Below are 20,832 nucleotides of genomic sequence, written 5' to 3' on the forward strand. Positions count from 1 at the left end.
CGCTTGGCGGGGCGTGGTTTGAGCACCAGCGCCTTGCGGGCAGGGCCGCTGTCAGAAACGTTCTGCCGATGCCCGGGAGATTTGTTCGCACGGCATGTGAGAGATGCCGTGGTGGTCGTCCCCGAGTTCGCGGGAGCATCGTGGCGCGTGGGCTAGGTCCAAAGCTGTACTGGTGCCGAGGCAGAGGACTTTAAATAGAGGTTTCATCAAGTTGGCTCCCCATGAGCCTTATCCTGCAAATCACTCTTTCTGGACATCCTCCTAAGTGCACATCAAGGGCCATTTTTGGGCCTGGCAAGACTTGTGTTTTGAGAGCGTGTCTTGAGCATTTATTTGCTTCTTTGTGCTCCCTAGAGCTCTGTCTCACTGACTCCTGCCGAGCAGAGCTCTCCCTCATGTGCACGATCCCACCTAGGTCGCAGTGTCCGGGTTCACACGTCATCCCTTCCAGGTGGCGTGGCCTCCGCGTTCAGCCGTCTGCTACATCTGTTCCCGTTGCCGGTAGGCCAGGCCTGCGGGACAGCACGTGAATAGGGTCTGTACCGTGATTCATGGTCAGAGGTCTTCAGCACAGTGATTCAGGCGCAGCTCACGGGTTGATGGGATGATCTTGAGAAGTTTGATTGAAATAAGCAGGAATATTTAAATAAGTTTGTAAGTACTTACTCTGAAAGCCATCACGCTCGGTTGCTTTCTTTCTCGAGTCCTTTCCCGATTTTGTGTAAAAAGCAGTGAAGAAATGAAAGGAAGGCAGGTATCCCTGCCCTGCCCCTCCTTCAGGGCAGAGCTGCCCTAGGTGACCGGCGCTAGGTACACGGCACACAAACCTCTCGTTATTCCTTGCGTGTGGATGTCCCGCTGAAAACAAATGAGACTTCTCAGATCTACAAAGTCAAGCCCATATGCAAGTCTTTTGGAATCGGTGCTTACACAACTACATACCTTATCTGGAAGTCTAATCATCTTATCTATCAGTCTGTTCATAATGACTGATCACTCATTATCAGCAATTAACTCCACAGTCCTTGGTGAAGGATTCCACCGGCTGGTAAATGTTGAAAACCAGGATGTTTTGGTGATTTTTTCAAACCTTGGTAGAATCGTTCTGAAGTTAAGGCTGGGTTTTGTAGCCTACAAAAATAATTGTGGCGATATCTTCTAATACCAGCGATGGATGTAGTTGTAGTAGCGCTGAATAAGGTGCATCTACAAGTGTAGACAAAGAAACTCCAATACGTTTCAGGAAATGTTTTAGAAACCCAAACTTGCCTCCTGAAAATCTAAACAAGAAGAAAACTAATTCCGCTAATTTTTGCTCTCTGAACTGGGGAAAGAAAAAAAAAAAAGGCAATAAATCATTAAAGAGCAGAAATAATCTGCTCAAACAGACACAGATTTGTTTCCAACTAAAAGTCTTTTCACTTTTGCACCCTGTAGCGGTCTTAGCCGCATGGGTAAGGAAATATATTCATTTCCAACACGTTCAAGTTGCTGCCATCTTCCTGTTTTGCTTCTCTTCCAATATTTTCATGTCATCTTTCAGGTGTGTTTGTAGTAGAAATGTGTCGTGTGCCATTTTAAGCTACTCAAAAAGCTAATGAGGGTGGGTTTGTGACGCGAAGGGTGGGCAAGCTCTTATCGCCTGTTTGGCTCCGTTCTGCCAATTCAACATGACTGTTGATTTCATAGTGTTTCTACACTCCTGTACAAGATAATTACCTTGTAAGCCTAGTTTTTCTGGCCAGTTGAGCCTCCGGCAGTCCATCTCAATTTTCCATTCAGGATTATTTCCCCCCCCAAGCTGGTATTCGTAATTTTCGACGTGAAAGCTCCTTGGGGCAGCGATTATCCCAGTCTAGAACTGTTGGTACGGTACAAGACGTGATGAGGCACGGATCCTGACTGGAGCTTCTGTGAACTATTTATTTATTTAATACGCTGTTCATTAAAAATACATCTCTATGGTCTTTTTCCTTTGATCCTTCAGTAACTTCTGTGGCTCTGTCACTGTGTGTGAATTAGAGCAACACGATGTTCTTTTTTTCTTTCTTCCTTGATGATAAAGACACTGAAGAATCAAGAACTCGGGGGTGATCCCATTGAGTCCATTTTAATTCCACACCCTAGCGTTAGGTGGTAACATTTAATTGCTCCTCGCTCAAACCTCAACAGCCGGCTCTGCAGCTCTCCAGCAATTTTCTTTCCCAAACTGCACCACTGCAGTGTAAATGTTAGGCTCTCAAATGGGACCAGACAGATGGTTTTCTAAAGATCTCGATGCATTATGCCCTCCGTATCAGTTGCTCACCTGATATGCATCTGTGTTAAAAAAAGCTATTGCCTCTTTTAAAGCACAATATAATCTCCAGCAACTGTGGTGCCTAATTGCTCATTAAGTTGCTCCCTTCTAGAACCTTCTGTTTTAAGACACTTACTTTTATTTGTATTATTACCAGTAATAGTTTTCAGCAACAAATGTAGACAACGTGATGGTGATTTTACGGTTCTCCTGGCGTGTGACCTCTCTGAATTAGGAGGAAGGCACAGGGTGAAACCGCTGTCTTGCAAATAAGCAGAATGGCATATGATGCCTCTGGCAGGTTTCTCTCCAGAGCTTGATTTTAAAATAAACACTTTCTCTCTCTTCCAGCAGCACTGCTTTTGCGTTTAGACCTTGTCCTTGCATTTCTAATTACAAATACACAGATGGATGGATAGATAGATGCAGCAGGCTGAGATGGAGTCCTGGGGTCAATGGTCCAACACAAAACCACGTAGCCAGGGACTGAAGGGTCAGACTTTGCAGCTGTACAACACTGAGCAGATCAGGTGTAACTTCCTTTTCCTCCCTGGTGCGTGTGCGCCTGCCAGCCTTCAGGCACTTGAGTAAGAGTGAAGGCGTTGGGGTTCCTACCCAGTTCCCCTGCAAGTGTTTTAATGCCTGTTAGCAAGTCATTTAATCTCAGGCGTGCCTCAGTTTCCCGTTTGCCAATGAAAACTGTAACAGTTCCCTGCTTCACAGGGTTGGGGAAGATCATTTTTATCACGTCTGTGAAGTACTCCCTAAATAAGGAGATGAGCACTATAAAGATTTGGAAATGAAGGGATACAATAAAAGCGTTATGTGGGCCCAGAAGCATTGTTGTTGTGGAAGAGTAAAAGTACTTTTACGTCTTTTGGTGTGTTCTTTTTACAGATGGGTTGGGGTGATTTGGGAGCTTTCGGAGAGCCTTCTAAGGAAACTCCTAACTTAGACCAGATGGCTTCAGAAGGGATGCTTTTCCTGGATTTTTATACTGCCAACCCCCTCTGTTCTCCATGTGAGTAAACTTGAGTTTTGAACTAGCATGTAAGCATGCCACCTCCTGAGAAGATTGGGACGTTTGCCAGCATCTGACATGAACTAGCAACCAAACCAGTGATTACCCTCAGGGCAGAGTTTGGATTTGGTGCTTTGATCTTGCATTTTGCTCCCTTTTTATTTACGTTTTGATTGGAAAACATACAATCTTCGGTTCATACAAAGCCGTGTTTTAGTGATCAAATCAGTCCAGCTAAAGGATTTTTTAAAACATTCTGGTTTAGTATTCTAGCCTCAGTCGTTGCATTTTTTTACATCTTTCTTATTTTGGGATAAACAGACAAAGCGGTGTCTAAATTGTTGCTGAACATAGTTTGTACAGAGTTTGTCTGATTCCATTGGCTTTGGTGAGACTTTCATGCAAGGAATGGCAGCAGGTTGTGTCCTGCTTTGGACCCTGGTGGTTTGCAAGATTCTTGGGGAAGGGACAATAGATAAAAGAAACGTTTGGGTCTGGGAGACGCAGATATTTTTATCCTTCCTGGTTTTTCTGTGGGGTGGGTTGTTTTTTTTTTCTTTCTTTTTTCCTCAAACCTGATTGGCAGCCAAGAACCGGAACAAAAATGAGGAACAGGGGCTTTTTATTTGGGCTGTCATTTTGGATATAATTTGTCAGTGTGCTGATGACGACATTGCTCAGAAAAGGCATTTAAAATATGCTGAAGTCCTGCTACGTCCAGTGGTGGCACTGCATATGCTTAACGTTAAACATCTGTTTAAATGTTTCCTGCAGTCAGGACCTGACTTTTATTGTCAAAGCTGGACAGCTCTTTCTTCACTACTGCATGACTTTTGTTCAGGCAAGCTTGAAAACTTAGCCTTAAGCATGTAATCAGCTTGTGTTACCATTTCTTCTTACATATATACGTCAGGTATTCCTTCTAGAATTACTGAGATAGGAGGGCTGCTACATTGACTATTGAAAGTAATTACTCTTCAGCAGTGGGTAATTTAATAGAGGGGCCAAATTTCAGTCGGGTTTGTCCTGGAATGACTCAAATGGTGTCGTATCAGAACCTGGCTATCTCCATGGCTCACTGGAGAGGGGGGTTGCTGTGTGTTCTAATGTGAGTGATCTTAGTAGCTGGCTGTGGCAAAAGGACACTGACATGCTTCAGTCAGTGCACTGTCCTCAGCCTTAATATGATAATATTAATATTAAGCAGAGAATGCATGTAAAGAAAACATTTTTTTGTTGTTATTTGCAGCAAGGGCAGCACTGTTGACGGGCCGTCTCCCAGTGAGGAATGGTTTTTACACCACGAATGCACATGCCAGAAATGGTACGGGCTTCATTCCTGATTTGCCTTCCTCTCTTGATTTCCCTCTGTGCTTTGTAGGAAGTTTTGCTTTGAACAAAGGCTTGGCTCGGTGATCTTCCCCTGTGGATCTTCCAGAGTGGCACAAAAAGATTACCATGTTAACTGCTGGTAATAAGTGTGAAACGCATTGCTTCCTCCTCATCGAGCAGAAAACCTCCTCAAATTAAGAGACATAAACAAGGCTGGTTAATCCATTTGCTTCTGCTGGCTGAGAAGTGTTTCCTCTGGGCAGTCTAATTGGTGTCTGGTGAAAGTAAGTCACATGGGGTGTACGCTAACGCCCAGAGTAAAGAACAAGCTGCTTACAGTTTTATTCAGCAGCCAGTTTTCTAACCATTTCAGCCTTGGCAGTTTTATAGCACTGTTGTGCCCATGGTGCTTCCAGGGCAGATTACCAGTTCATAACGTTTCTGGGTTGATTTTTGCTTCCAGTGTGACAGACGCCACGTGCGACCATGCAAGCTTGGGCAAGAATCAGCAGCTACCTACTGGTTCACACTGTGTATCAGCACATATCAGGACGTAGCGTGCTCGGCTATCTCCGTCCTAACCAAAGTCGCACCTTAGAGTCTCAAGGGCCAGAGAACTGTGGACTGTGAGAGACACGTAGTTTCTTTCAGCTCTTGCACTCTGAGCAAGAGAATCGATCATGTGATTTAGGAAAAAAATGCCTTCGTTTTAGAAAATACAAAGCAAATTTGCAAGAGTAAAGGCAACTCCAATGCATACCTAAAGCACTTGCTTTCTTTACGACCCCCCCCTTTCAAGGGTCTCGCCTTCATTCTGTGATGGCAGCCCCCTTTATTATTGGCCGTGGTGTGCAAGTGGGTGGAGATCTCCCTTTGATCTCTCTGAATCAATTTGTTCTCTTCATCTCGCGGCCTGGGAGGACTTCCAAGGAGTGATATTGCTGGAACTTCAAACTAATTGCTATTTCTGATCCAGTAACGGTGCTTCTAATGATGGGTAGCCATAAGCTGTTTGCTCTAATATTTGTAAGAGTCGGAAAGAATTTTTTTGTTTGTTTTACACAGCATACACGCCACAGGATATAGTAGGAGGAATCCCAGATTCTGAATTACTGCTTCCAGAGTTGCTGAAGAAAGCTGGCTACATCAATAAGATCATTGGCAAATGGTAAACTTATTTTAAGATCTCTTGCTTTGAGATTTCAGTATGCGCGTGTATGTATTGTGAAGGAGCAGCGGAACAGCCAGAACTGCAGGAAGAAAACTGTTTTGAAGCTCAGATGTCCAACTTTTGAAATCTGTGGTGGATCTTCCCCCCTGCTGTGACCAATTTCTGAATTGAGTGTTACCGTGACAAGTACATACATATATCTTCATACAAAGAGTTGAAACAGGGGTGTGTGTGTATATATATATATTTATAAACCCTTCAACTCTTTGTGCTTTCATCCATGTATCGCACTACTTGATTTTCTCAAAAAACACCGAGATGTTCTGTTGGAACTTGCCTTGAGCACCTACGTGCTTTTTATCTTTGGCCCCTGCTATATGTTGGGTTTTTTTGTTAATAGAGTAGACTAAATTGTGAAAGCTGCTTTTTGGCGGGGTAGAAGTGTGTGGTATAGAAATAGAGAAGCAGACATCTCCAGGGCTACACTGAAGATTGTTCATCAGGTGTAGAAGGGCAGGGTGGATAGGAACAGGCTCGATTGGGATAGTTGATACTAGGTGTTTTAAAAGACCTAGAGGGCTGATCCAATACTCTGTGAATATTGCCCTTTATGGACTTTCATGGAAGTACAGTATAGTCTTTGTAGAGGATACAGAAGGACTTTTAAAAACAAATGTTTTGTGATGTCTGTGAAGAATCGGAAGGGAATAGCCTGGAAGATATTCAGATCAAACAAGCACAGTGGAGTTAACAGTGTAATAGTTGAAACTGGTGCATTTGTAACATTCGAATTTCAAATGTGCTTGTGGGCTGTAATGGAATCCCACGGGGCCTGGGGATCTCTGAACAGTTGATTCACAGTTTGGAACAGTGCTGTAATAAATAAATGCATAAATAGCAACTTCAAAACTACATAGACACCAGAGGAGTACTGCTTGGTTAACAGAAAAATTGTTAATGAAGAGACTTCGGACAGGAGTAGTGACAGGGGGATACTGTTTAGGAAAGTAATGGGATACAATTTATTTGACGGTTTCGTTAATGAGTTAGAGAAGAGTGAGTTTGAATTGCAGTCGGATTCACTGGTGCTGCTGAAATTGGAAAGAAAGCAAACTAACCTAAGACAGTGAATTATTTATTACCACAAATCCAAACAGCAGAGTGGCCATGAAGAATCGGATCAGTGGGCTGAATGCAATAAGATGCAGTTCAGTGCTAATAAATGTAAATTCATACACCCAGGGAAAAGAAATAAACAACGCAAATACAGATTGGTTCCAGGCAGTTATTTGGAAAACAGCAAATCTGGAAGGACCTGCAGCTGTTAGCAAGAAGCAGACTAAATATGAACGTGCAAGTGCACTATCGTTGTGCACCCAAGAACTGTTCTCCTGGACAGGACTAGGGAGTGATACTGTACAGCAGCGGTCTCTATCATTTGTGCACACCACCTGCTTCCTAGAAAGGTGTAAAGAAATGCAAAGTACGATAGTTAAATTGGAGTCTCATCCTAGCCACGCATAGAATTTTAGGGCTTGTAAAGATTTTTAAGTTTTCCAGCAGATTTTTATATCCTTTCAGCATCCCTTCTAAAAACTTTTCAGGGTGTCCTGTGACAGTAAGTTCCACAGTTTAATTATATGTTTGCAAGTCAAGTATTTTCCACAATCGGTTTAGAATTTGTTGCATTTCATTAAATATCTCTCTATTTTTTGTGTTGCGAGAGGGGGAGAATAATCAGCATCTCAGTAATTATTTGATACCTTTTTCAGGTCTCTTCCTCTGTAAGTTCTCTTAGGGCTTTCTTAGAATAAAATATTTTTTCATGTCCCTTGTGGTATAAACAGCCAGAAATAGCTTTGTATTATCATGCGTATAAATGAGGAAGGGGTAAAATCCTGCAGGTCAGACTTGCAGTTTTAGTTACATCACCAAGATATGATCATAGCTGGAATGATGATTATTTTCTCTTACAACTCATTTTGGAATAGAACAGAATAACACCGTGGATCATTTTACTTCAGGTAATGCATTTTATGCCCCTTATGTTCAGAAAGTGTGCAGAGGGTGATGGCACAAAATGGAGAGGTTGCAGATGCAGGCTTGTGAGTGGAAGCTGGAATGATTCAATAAACACTAAGCTACAAAGATCTCCTTTAGAGACCGGGAGAGGATGGGCATTCTGTATATTCAAGATAGTATAAATGAAGGAAATGGAGAATTTGCAGTATAGAAGTTGGAGATTAGAGAGGAGCTTCATCTTGAAGTTAAGGATGGGGAATTTTTAAGCTGCATGGTAGAATGGAGCTGTCATCAGGAGTAGCTAAACGTGTCTTATGTTCACATGTGAACGTAAAGAACTCATCCTCATTTACATTCAGGTCTCTCTGTACCATTTTGGCAGCATGAATACTCCATAAAGGGAATGCAGATATAACGGTACTTTTCATGAGCTTTACCTTGTGTTTTTACAGCTTAGTGGTATAAAAATGACTTGTCATAGATCAGGATCCTTAAGTAAAACATTATGTGCGTCTTTGCAGTGGCTTTGGGCAGCGTAGTCCATCAGTTCAGATCATTGAGACACTGTGAGAGAAGACACCAATAGAAGGAAATAACGGAAAACAAAGATTGGGCAGTAGACTAAAATGGGATATATGTAAGCACCGGAGCGAGTTTGCATGGATGAACTTGCAACAAGTATGAGAAAGATCAAGACAGTGCTCTGCAGTCATTTATTTGATTAAAACGCTTGAAGTTTTTCTTCTTAGGCAAAGATTGTTTTCTTGCATGCCATTCTGATGAGATGATTATTTGCTTCTTTGCAGTAGAATTTTAACTCATCTCTTTCTTTTATTCCTAGGCATTTGGGTCACAGGCCCCAGTTCCACCCCCTGAAGCATGGGTTTGATGAATGGTTTGGATCCCCGAACTGCCATTTTGGACCTTTTGATAACAGAGCGCTCCCCAATATCCCTGTGTATAGGGACTGGGAAATGATTGGCAGGTAATTCAGCTACTTGCCTGGTAATGTTATTTTCTTTGCTTTCCCTGCTGACATTACAGTGCTGGAAGATAAGTGCTAGCGTAGCAAACCCATTTCAGTGAAAAGGGGTTGGCAAAAACAGCAGTTGCTTCAGAATCGGAGTTACAGGCTCAGTTGGACGGGCAGTGATCTACAGGGACTTCACCCTGTGGAGGTGAAGTACACCTCACCAAAGAGGACCTTTGTAGCGTGTCAAGCATTGGGAATATCCTGCCTCATATATGATCTGAGATGCTTACTGCGGATTGCCCTGACTATCCTGCAGTTCAGCAGTCAGCCAGTGCAGGAAAGACGCTTGTAAAAGTTAATGAAAGACATGAACAGCCCTTCTGGGTCAGGCCCAAGGCCTATTTAATCCATTATACTCTGTGACGACCGCTGGTAGTGAATGCTTATAGAAAGGGTATGAGAAAACAGATATGCAGAATGGTCCTTCTCTTGTATGGTTGTACACCTTCCTAAACTGAAGGTTGTGTCCAGATCTTTAATAGCCACTGACTTAACTTCCATGGACTACTCTTGTCTCTTTTCTAAACCCATTCATATTTCTGGACTCTACAAGATTCTGTGCCAGGTTCTCATCTCTTGCTTTGCCGTCATACTTTTGAACAGGACTTTCCCTCTAGTCTGGGGATGGCCAATATCCAGCCTTACAAGGCCTGGGTGGTGGTTGGCATTGGAGCTAAGACAGAATTAAGGGAAAGCCTTGTGGGAAAATGCACAAGGCAGACAGAGACAGGAAGACATAGATTAACTGTCAAGAGGTATGTGAATTTCACATCTAGGAGAGGAAGCGAGGATAGTGCTTCCTGGGGGAAGAAGAGGTTTTGAAGGCAATGCTGGCAGCAAAGGGTACTCAAGCACTGTTCCCTGGGCAGTGCCTGCTGCTTCTCAGTTGTGATTGTGGCACTCTGACTTTTCCAGTTAAAGCTGAGACAATACAGACCTACTTCTACGGTATTGATGCACCTCAGAGACTCGGCATGGTAGTTGACTACTAAACTTCATTCTAAACTCCTAAACCACTTTTTGTAGGAATCCTGTCTTCCTCATCTCTACCTTACCGTCTAAATTTAAAGTTGAAGCTTGTTAAATATGAAGCTAGGTTTGATTCTGAGGATTAATAAAGGCCTGAGTACCAAGGCCAACCTGTCTGTTGCGTGTGGACCATCCAGGGATGTGACTGCCCTACAGTGCCTCCCTTGAGAGATGTTTGCTTATCCCGTTGCACCCTAAAGGTTTCCTGTGATGATTTCACTCCACTACTTCTCTTGGAAGCTGGTTCCGTTCTGTACTGAAAGACCTCTTTATTTCTTCTCTTCCTGTTTGTAATAACCTTTTGTCAGTTTGCGTAACACCATTCTATGCTCCAAGTCTGCAGTCTGTGCCATTCTTGTCCATTCACTTTTGAGTCTGGTATCATCTTATTTCCCTTGCTGTTATTCTCCTGAGGACTGCCCCCCACCCTTCTTTGTTTAGTTGGTGTCTAAAGATACTTCAAACATAATGTTTTCAAAGCAGCCCAGGTTCTGATTCCAGGATTGCTCTATCTCACTGGAAGTTGTGTACTTCTGGAAATTTTACACACATATCAAACAGCTCTCTATTGAAGAGGTAGCGGCATGAGATCTTTAAGCATACTACCCCTATTCTAATAGCTTAACAGTGAAAGGTCGGTGGCTCAGGTTTGTCCAAAACTTGCAGTCGTCGTTAATTTGGATCTAGCTGTTTCACTGCTTTCTCTCATAAGAAAAAATATGGTGACATTCTCTTTAATATCTGAAGAGAGTTTGCTGAGTAGCAACGTGACCTGTTTGTCACCTACCTACACAGTAAGTAGAGGGTGGGGGGAAAAAGCCTTTTATGTTGTATATTCCCTAGGATTGATTTTTTTTCTCTCTGATTCATTTTGTCTTAAGGTATTATGAAGATTTCAAAATTGATCTGAAGACGGGTGAAGCCAACTTGACTCAGATCTACCTGCAGGTACTGTCTATTTTAATACCGGTTTCTAAGCCGCAGTGACTTTATGCTTCTTTTTTTGGAGAGATTTAGATGGCAGAGGATGACTCCGTTAAGTTCATTTTTATTGTTGTTTACAGGAAGCTCTCGATTTTATTAGCAAGCAGCAGGCCAGCCAGCAGCCATTCTTTTTATACTGGGCAATTGATGCTACCCACGCTCCTGTTTATGCCTCCAAACATTTCCTGGGCACTAGTCAGAGGGGACTGTAAGTCTTGTTTTTGTGGGTGTTGGTTTTGTTGGGGGGGTGTGTGTGTGTTAATTAATACCTCATGCTGCAGAAACAGAAAACCTAAGCAATGTTTATTAGATCCAAGTATGCAGATCATTTCTCAAAAGTGTATGTGTGTGCTGACATACATTAGTTAGTGAGGACTTTGCTTGGATTGTTCTTTAGTAATTTTGCTATAATCTGAAATGAAGATCATGTGACTAAAATGGGGGAGAAGGGGAAGTCTAAGCTCCTTTGCCAGTTGTGTGAGTAATGAAGTGCTGTATGTGGCACAGATGACTTTTTGGAAGGCTTTTGTATGATTAGTGCCTGTTTTAAAAGCCTGTAAATCAGACCAGCAAGTAGAAAAGCGTGCATGCAAGACCCAATGTACAGGAGGCAAAGAGCTGTGTAGGTATTGTGAGCCTTGCTTCCGAGAGTGCAGTTTCAAACCAGCATCCATAAGCAAAACTATGTTATTAGCTTCAAGTCTATGGCAAAGTGGCTTTGCCTGTATTTGAGAACTTTGTAGCTAAATTTATATCAGTCGCTGGTCTCTGTCCAAGAGTGGCTCACGTCTGTACAAATTCTTAATACTCTTAATACCCAAGAGAGGTTGCTCTCTGCAGATAGGAGACACGGGTTTTGCAGTGACAATGGAAAACCTTCTTACAGTACCTGATGCACAAAGAAGTATTTCTCTCTGCAGCGCAGGTATAAATTATGTCCACTAAAAGCATTGTGACTGATTGCAATGCATTATGCTGTATGGCACTTCTCCTCTTTTGCTGCCTTTAATGTTTTGCATCTACTTTTGCCTCAGATATGGGGATGCTGTGCGAGAAATTGATGATAGCATTGGAAAAATCCTAAAACATCTTCAGAAGCTGGGTATCAGTGAGAACACTTTTGTGTTTTTCACCTCTGATAATGGGGCTGCTCTCATTTCAGCTCCTAAAGAAGGTGAGTCTCAGATGAATAAACCTGGGCTGGGGTTGTGACATCAAAGCTTAAATCTCCATGTCTAGGGGGGGGGAGAGACCTGTAGGTGGGGTTTTCCTTTGTGCAGTTAGGAGAAGCCTCAAAATGCAGAGCATTTACATTTAGAGTTAGCTTATGTTCATTACTTCTGCTCACTGTTGGAGGAGGTATCCTTGGCTAAATGGACTTTTGGCCTAACCCAGTGTGGCTGTTCACCTGTGTGCGTTTCCACTTTGTGCTCCACTATCAGGGGGTGAATATTTTTTAATTTATTTAGGACCAGGCACAATAACTTAGCAGGGTGTTTACTCTCCATCTGCCAAATGCGTATTTGAGCTTTCTGAGTACTTACAGACAGTTGAAGGGTCCCTCCTTCTTTAGCTCTCTTGAAAAATATCAAGAAGAAAAAGTATTTTTGTTACTTCACAAGTTTTCTTTTGTTTAAATGATTGTTTCCCTCAAACAGAGTCATTGCAAATTGATTTTCTAACCCACTCTCTTCTGTTTGGAGGCAGGCTGTCTCGTGGTTATTGGACCACAGAGCAGGGAGTATTCTGAGTTCTGATTTCAGCTGAACCACTGTGTTTGACTTTGTGTGACCTGGAATCAGTTGCAAGACCTCACTGTTTATTCCTCAGCAAGCTTAGCTACAAGGTTGGGTTAAAACCCCAGACATTCCTGCAAAGCACTTGCTGTCTCTGAGAGTGAACATTCAGGGGATGCGTGATTATATTTCTCATTCTCATATCTGCATCTAATACTGCTCTGGTACTTTAAAAGGATTATGAAAAAAATACTATTTCTGCCTGAAAGTGTCAGATTTCCTTTAGTTACAAACAGCAGTTAACATCCTTAAAGGGAAGGAAAATGCCAGCGAAGTATTTTCTGTTTGTTTGGTTTTTGGCTTTTTCTCTTTGGTTGATAGCAAGTTGTGTTTAACTGTCACTTGCTCCCTGACCTGAAAAGACACTCCTAAAATTTCACCATAAAGGGATATTTAAAAAAACCCCAACACAACAAACAAACAAAACAAAAAAACCCCAAAACAACTCTGGACGTGTTAGTTGAAGAAGCATTCATACAGAAGTGAAAATTCGTTTAAAACTAGCCTAAAAATTTCCTAGTTGACAGTGTCCCTTTGAAATATGATATTGTCATACCGTGTTTTTTATGGCTTCTTTTCTCTCTCTAGGAGGAAGCAATGGTCGTTTCCTGTGTGGCAAACAAACCACCTTTGAAGGTGGCATGAGAGAGCCAGCTATTGCTTGGTGGCCCGGACATATACCTGCAGGAGGGGTAAGTGTCTGCTTTTAACAATTCTGATCGGTCTTAAGTGGACTGAAGTGAATGGACTGGTTCTTGCTGCCTTCAGTGGGCTTTGGATCAGACTTTTAACATGCCCATCGTGTCAGTCAAGACGCTTGTCTAAATAAGGAGCTGAATACTGCCCCTAGAGAACGATGCCATTCCTGTTCATGAATGCACATTTGCATCTGGAGTGTCTATGATTAACCCTTCTGTGAGCACCAAGCGGTCTGGTCTTTTTATCTTCCTGCTCTATTTAAACCCTTTAGTCCTTTGGACCACAGTATTTTTAGTGGGTTACGTGTTTGAACACGTTGGAGTATAAAGACACATTGCTAACGTGCGTCCCAGTCTGGAGCAGGAGTGTGTTGCCCACACACACTCTCTGTGCCCTGAAGTATCAAGCGATTTGACCCTCAACGGCTTTCGCTTTGGTGTTTGATAAGAGTTCCACTCGGGGAGGTCTAGATACCAGACTATTGCTCTTTCCTGCCTGTACACAAATTCAGATATGATCACTTCAAAATAATCCTCCAGTGGCACTACCAGCCTCTCTTGTCCCAGTTCTCATTAAAGAAAGATGCAATCAATTCTTCTGCAGGCAGGGTTCACAGTAAATAATACAGATTCCCTCCCCTTTGTGAGCATCTCTCATCCCTGAAGAAAGTGATACTTCATTAACTGGGCGCTGTGCTTAAGACTGCAAACTATTCATAAATAAAACATTTTTCTAAGTTGCATTCCTTTTCGGTGGTTTAATTGAGTCAGGATAATGATAATTTATCCTTTAGGAGGAAGCCAACAGATAGCTTAGATCTGCAGCTGAGGGCAGAAGGGTAGTTTGGTTTCATAATTTTTAAAGAGTTCACAAAACCTACTAGGGATGTTTTATTATTTTTTTAGTTTGAAATGAAAACAGTCTTTTTGTTTAAATTTAAACATTTCCATAAAGCCTTTACAAGCCAAGTACAACAGCCTTGGGCTAGCATATGAGAACATGAAACTGAAGCTGACTGTTTTGTTTTCCATGTCCAAACTGAATAATGTGCTAAAAGTAAACATGCATTATAAATGGGGACAAGTAAATACCAAATTTAAAAATTCTTTCCATTGTAGTAACACTGAGGATAATTAAGAACATGAGTAGAGAAATCATCGTGCCTGCTTATTTTCTAACTGTATCTGGCTGGTACCCCTCTCACAGGTAGTCTTTTGCACGTAGTGCAGCAGTGAAGCTTTATGTGGTGCAGAACGTTCTCAGTAGCCTGCTGCGATGCATGGCTTCCTGCTTGAGGCCACAGTTGAAGCTGCTGTTTGAATTCCTGTGAACAGTCATTTCTGTGCAGAGTTAACGTGTTTGCATCGGTGGGTGGACTGACCGACGCCGTGCTATCATGAGCCCCTGCATGAGCTCGCATGCTCAGCGAGCTGGAGAGTGTGCTTAAGGCTTATTGGGCAGGTATGCGCCCAAAAATCCCCTCCTCCACCACTGCTGATATCGTCCTTGGCACTTAAGCACGTGCTTAACTTTAAATCCTCCCTATCCTGGGCTCCGATTCATGACGCTGCCTGCCGAATGTCTGCACGTGCAGGTGTTACGCTCCCAGATGTCCTCTTGGGCTCCACTCGGGCACCTTGAGAAGTCTGTTCTGAACTCTGTCCCCAGGATGTGCTGCTTTGCTCTGAGTTAGACCCCCGTATGATGCTACTGATGAGTAAATATGTGATAGCTACTTATATGTCTTTTCTGCTTGTGTTCTTGCCATCGAGGCTCCAGCACTGGTACCCACAGCAGCACTGACCGCAGGTGAGAGGTTTGGCATTGCTTCCGTGTAATACAGCTCACGCTACGTTGGCCTGTAGGCGCCTATAGTTATTGCTTCATAATCACCTCTTTCACTGACATAGTAAGCGAAGAGGCACGTGTTTGCTAGTACATTTTTGGCTTCTTTTCTGTATCTTACGGAGTCTTCAGCTTCAACATCTTCTTGACTGCGAGTTTAAACTAGTCAGCCTAAGTCCTGCGTAGACCAAGTAGCTGTAAAATGTGGGAAAACTGCTTCAAAGTCTCTCGTTGCTCTTTCTTTTCAAAAGAGCTGAAGGAAACAAAGGCTTGGGAGCCCTGAACCAGGGTGGGAGCAAAGAGCTTCTCAGGAGTGCCAAGCACAAAGCTGAAGGGTCAACTCCTCCTTCCTGCGCTGGTGTTGCTCCCAGTGCAACGGTTGTTCCTTTCCAGCCGTGGACGTTTTGAGGAGCAGGCGGAGGTCCAGCAACCATTTCAGCTGGCACAACTTCAGCCAGAATAAGAGGGCTTGTGTCTCTGGCCAGTGAAATCCAGTTATTGGGTGGAAGGCTCATCCTGCTGGTGGGATCTGGCAGTTTATTAATATCTTGTTGATATATAGGATTGGGTTTTTTTGTTTCTATTAAAGGGTACATTTGTTTGCTTAAATAAAGGAGTACCTTTTTATTTAAACAAGTTAGGTGACAGGATTGTGAACACTTGGCAGGACATTGATAGAGGTTAGGATAATTGGTGCAGTTGGCTAATTTGCAGGTTTTTGGGTGAGAGAGATGCCTTGAGAGTGCGTGTTGCTCTTGGCATCAACATTCAGTTAATTCTGGTCCCCCGTCAGGAATATTTATTCACACACAAACAGCCTTTCTGCAGTTTCCTCCTCAGCTATGTTTTCCAGGTGAATTCACAACAAATCAGCATTTCAACATTCCCCACATCACATCTGCCTTCTGGAAGGATCCAGCTGGAAAAAAAAAAAAAAAAAAAAGAATCATATTCTGTTGGTATTTGAATCCTCCTCCTCTCTTCCCTCACCCTCCTCCCCTTCCTCTCTCGTGCCTGCTTCCTGAAGGAGAAAAGAACATATCAACCCAAAGACAGCATTGCAACCTTTTCTTCACTATCTCCCATGGGGCGCAAATTGAAATTGAATTAGACAGGGATATCAGGTCTGCTCGCTGTGATAACTGTAAAAGGATTTTATTTAAAAACACCCTGACATTTGTTCACCCAGTTTCAAATATTTAGCTTTCCTCCTTTCCATTCCTGGCGGGGGCGACTTTATTAATTGTCGCCTTTGATTCAGAGTTAAAGCTTGAAAGCACTGATAACAGCAGTGGTGACTATTTCTTCTAGCGACGTGGCCCACAGCAAAAGGATTTCATTTTCTTAAAGACGTTATGTGTATACGGAGAGTTTATTAAAAAGAAGGGGGGGAAAGAGGGGGGGAAAAATCCGTTCTTACGTGCGTAATACCGGCTGTTTCTCACTGATACGAGCAATATCTGATCTCACTCTTTTTTATATATTATTTATTTTCTCTGGGCTGTTGCCCTCTCTGGATTTTTCTTTTTCTTAAAAAAAAAATAAATAAAAATGGGAAAGGCAACTAGAATGAAAGAGCACTGTTGACAGGAGAAAATGGTAATTTTTTTATTTTTCTCTGAAAATACTTCAAAGTTTTATACGAATATTAACCTTTTTTTCCCTCCCCTTCTTCAATGTGGTGCTGCAGAGCACAGATAAATCCAAGTGGCTGTGGCATGGGCATTTAATTTCCTTAAGAAGTTTTCTCTGCTTCATGGAAAAATGTTGTCTGAGACCAGAAACGTAATTGGATGATTAAAGAGAGTCATCTACATCTGGTTATGGTTAGTGAGGGCCAGTGCAAGAAGACCATGGTGGCCCCACAGGATTGTCACAAGGCGATGTATAAATTAGGTGATATTAGAGGCACGAGTCTCAGGTCACCGATTGCCTCTTGCTGCCTGTTATCAAAAGATTGAGGCGAGGGAATGGAGCGACAAGAAGAAAAGTGACTTTCGGATTTGCCTTATAAATTGTGAGAGACCTAATTACAAGAAGTCTCAGACACCAGTTTGCCTGCCTGCTCCTGACGTAGCAGTTGTCAGGGAGCAGGCATGTGCCAGATCTCCTCTTTATTAGACTCTGAGCTCTGCATATGGTGTTCTGCTGACCCCGCAGCTCTCCAAAGGCATGCTCGGGGTAAATTAGCTGGCAGATGAGCCCTCGAGGGACTGAGCATCTTTGCCGAGATGCTGAGCACTTGTAATCCCCTTCGACTTCACAGGGAGTGCAGCGTTCCCAACACCAGTGGCTCATGAGGCCGTCCAGCTCTGTAATGTGTGAGCTGACGGTTTGGGTTTGGGTTTGTTTTTTTTTTTTTGGAACGCGTGTGTACCGTTTGGTTTCTTTTTTTTTAATGTCAGTCCTCTTTGCGTGCACATCTGAGACCAGAGAAGAGCCTGTGCGAGGGGACGGTCCAAGGAGCACGCAGCACTGCCTGCCACAGTTAATCTCGTGGATGGCACAGCCAGCTTTGGTTCTCCCCAGCGGTCCACGTTCGCCAAATGGCCCCGGGGAGAGGAAGAAGCAGGGTTACCCCATTGGAGGGCTCAGTTCTGTTTCCTTCTCCACAGCTGTGTATCAGAAGACCCCCATCCTTTTCTCCATGCAGAAAGGGAACTTCGTGTATACATGTGCTTTTTGTGAGGGATTTGTGGGCTCATCTCTATTTGTGGCTGCCTACAAGGACAGGCTGAGCACGACCTCTTTCAGGCTGCCTGCAGCAGCAATGTCCATGAATAAGGCTTAACCTCAGATGCCTGAGGCCTTCTGCAAGATCTACTGATCCAACTGCTTTCCTGGGCAAGGGTTTCCATGGCCAGGCTTCCTCTTGTGCTTAGAGCTTTGCACTTTGATTTCTTCTTAAGAGTTGTGGAAGTATTCTTGCATGCAGCTTTAATGTTATGTGTTCCTGCCAACACCTTTTGATAAATGAAAGCCATTAAAATTTGAAATTACTGTAATCAAGTAATGTGATATTGCAATGTGAAACTTGTAATCAGTCCCCTGCATGTTGCTTTCTCCAGTTTCTTTTTTTTTAACTTGTTAATTCTTCCTTTAACTGTTCACTTTTTTCAGCCCAGTCTCTTAATAAAAGGCTTAGTGTCCCAGCAAAAATAGCATTTTCCCTTCAGCTTATTTTTTCTTGAGCCAGCATCTCGCAAAAATTCATTTATCATGTTATCATTTGTTGTCGTATTTAAGTAATTAGTGTCAGCTTACAGGCTGGGGTCCATTTGTGCGTAGAAAGAGGATTCGGAGATAAAAAGTCTTTGATAGTCCCAGCATTGTAATGTTCACACTGACATTCGCAAGGCTGCTGCTAGGACTTGGATTTCAGTCAGAAAGTGCTTCCATACTTACAGATGTGGGCTTGTATCAGATGGCTTCTTGTCTCCGAACAAGTGGTACGGCTGAAAAGGCTCTTTTCATGTCGCATCTTGTGCTGGTGCATCCTGGTGCAAAACAGTCTTGCTCTTGATTTGAATGTATCTGCTTCAATTTAGTGTGTCGCTGGCTAATTAAACATCCTACGGCAGATCACTGTAGCATACCACAGGGAGGATGGGAGCAAAGATTCAGAAAAAATCAGTCAGAACAGACTTTTTAGATTTTTCAAATATAAATAATTAAGACCAGAGAGATAAGTATGTCTTCCAATTAAGGAATAAAAAAGAAAAAAGCAAGGGGGGGGGGAAGCTTGCACATCTCCATTGGAGCCAAAACCAGATGTTTTTCTCCCTTATTAAAATACATACTAAAAATACCACAACTTTACAGTTCTTGAATTGTTGGAAATGGTTTGCAGATGAAGTCATCAGGCTCTTTTTGTTATTATCCATCTATCCGTGTGCTTTCTGAGAACTCTCTCAGGGTATTCTGGACTCCAGAGATGACCTGGAGAGGTAACAAATCAAGGACTTTTTTTTTTCCTCTTGGTTTAAGTGCTGATTTTTTCAAGCCGCAAATGACTTGGAATTTGCTAAATTAAGTTGAACTCTGCGAAAACATGCTCCTGTAAAGTAGATGCATAGAGAGAAGTGAGCAGAAAGAGAGGAAAATGAAAAAGTGAACCAAAATGCAAATGCTCCCTGGAAGTGGAGAATTATGGATCATCTCCTTTATTATTTTAATAGGAGGTTTGCTGGTGACTGCAGCACCGTAAAGGGAGATGTTCTCAAAAGATGCTTAGCGGAGAAGGTTCAGGAAGCAATACTTCTGCTTTGGTGGAAACCAGCCTGTTTCGTTTTGGCTTTTACTGAAGGTCTTTTTGCAAATGCGTTTCTGCTGATTTTTCAGGTCAGTCATCAGCTGGGCAACGTGATGGATCTCTTCACCACCAGCCTCTCTCTGGCGGGACTGCAGCCTCCCGGTGACAGACAGATTGACGGCATCGACCTTTTACCTGCCATCTTGCAGGGCAAGCTAATTGACAGGTTAGTTATGAGCCCAGACCTCCGACCCTTGCCTCCAAACTGAAGTGATGCCATTTGGGGTTATTTTTTAAATCAGGCTTGCAGAAATATTTTATAAACTGAATTGATGCATCTTTGCTCCTGCTCAGTGAGGTGGGGTAGCACCAAAGCTTTTCGCTATGCGCTAATTCTCTGGTGGTGCAAGCAGAGGTGGGATTTCCTGACATGTGGCGTGTTGCCATACAGCGGAGTCTGCGGACAGATGAAAATGTCAGGGGGTTAGCAGGGATCCCTGGAACAACATATGGCAACAGGGGAGATAAAAGCCTGGGAACTGTAGCCTGGGTAGGGGAGAATACATTATTACTGGGAAAATGTCCAAGAGTATGCTGGGTCTTTATAGCCCCAGCTGGAGAGAGGTTGGAGGTAAAGGCTGGGCTGCTGTGGATGAACTGGAAACCCACCTCCTCCCAAGGTCCTGTTTCTGTGGATGCTTTTGCAAGAATAGATAATTTGGGTTAGATAATAGATAACCCAATAATTTGGGTTAAAGACCTGGGATCTTTATGGGCATGGAGGAGTGCTGTCAGCTGTTGGGTACAGGCACGAATATCTGACAGCAAAGATCCTTGGCTCTCTTATTGGAAGGATTGGAGGTCAGGAGAGGTCTTGTAGTTGTGATTTTGATGAGGAATTTGGCAGCCCGGGAAATCTGAATACAAACATATTGTTTCTCTGTGAGACAGGGAGGAAACATATGCATGGAAAACATATTTGACTTCTTTTCTGTGTTGGACATAAGGCTTTGTTCCGTAAAACTGCTTTTGTGCCCATTAACACAAGAAGCATGCGTGCAGTATTACCTGAGAGCTCAGCCAGTGGCTGACATGAGGCATTGCATATTCCTCAAACACAGCCTATCCCGTCTTCACTTCCGAAAGTTTGTAAAGTTTCTTTGTTGTTTTAAAAGAGAATTTCATTGCAGACACCAATCCCTTGTGTCCTGGTTTCGGCAGGGATAGAGTTAATTTCCTTCCTAGTAGCTGGTACAGGGCTGTGTTTTGGATTTAGGATGGGAACAAAATTGATAAGGCACCGATGTTTTAGTTGTTGCTAGGTAATGCTTACACCAGCCAAGGACTTT

General features: G+C 43.0%; 2 protein-coding genes across 2 annotated transcripts in view; one reads left to right on the top strand and one right to left on the bottom strand.

The window, feature by feature from the left end:
* Window positions 1-442, bottom strand: part of TRAPPC2L (trafficking protein particle complex 2-like) — a 5,304-nt gene extending 4,862 nt beyond the window's left edge. Inside the window, exon 1 of the mRNA XM_009326975.1 lies at window positions 368-442. Coding sequence (XP_009325250.1) covers window positions 368-442 — 75 coding nt within the window. The remainder of the gene's footprint in view (window positions 1-367) is intronic.
* Window positions 443-3,196: 2,754 nt separating this feature from the next.
* GALNS (galactosamine (N-acetyl)-6-sulfatase) overlaps window positions 3,197-20,832 on the top strand; it is a 45,488-nt gene continuing 27,852 nt past the window's right edge. The window contains exons 1-9 of the mRNA XM_009326973.1: window positions 3,197-3,320; window positions 4,570-4,644; window positions 5,718-5,820; window positions 8,687-8,830; window positions 10,789-10,855; window positions 10,972-11,099; window positions 11,926-12,065; window positions 13,276-13,379; window positions 19,573-19,709. Coding sequence (XP_009325248.1) covers window positions 3,197-3,320; window positions 4,570-4,644; window positions 5,718-5,820; window positions 8,687-8,830; window positions 10,789-10,855; window positions 10,972-11,099; window positions 11,926-12,065; window positions 13,276-13,379; window positions 19,573-19,709 — 1,022 coding nt within the window. The remainder of the gene's footprint in view (window positions 3,321-4,569; window positions 4,645-5,717; window positions 5,821-8,686; window positions 8,831-10,788; window positions 10,856-10,971; window positions 11,100-11,925; window positions 12,066-13,275; window positions 13,380-19,572; window positions 19,710-20,832) is intronic.

The sequence above is a fragment of the Pygoscelis adeliae genome, unplaced genomic scaffold (genome assembly GCF_000699105.1).
Source record: "Pygoscelis adeliae isolate BGI_AS28 unplaced genomic scaffold, ASM69910v1 Scaffold727, whole genome shotgun sequence".
Classification (NCBI taxonomy): domain Eukaryota; kingdom Metazoa; phylum Chordata; class Aves; order Sphenisciformes; family Spheniscidae; genus Pygoscelis; species Pygoscelis adeliae.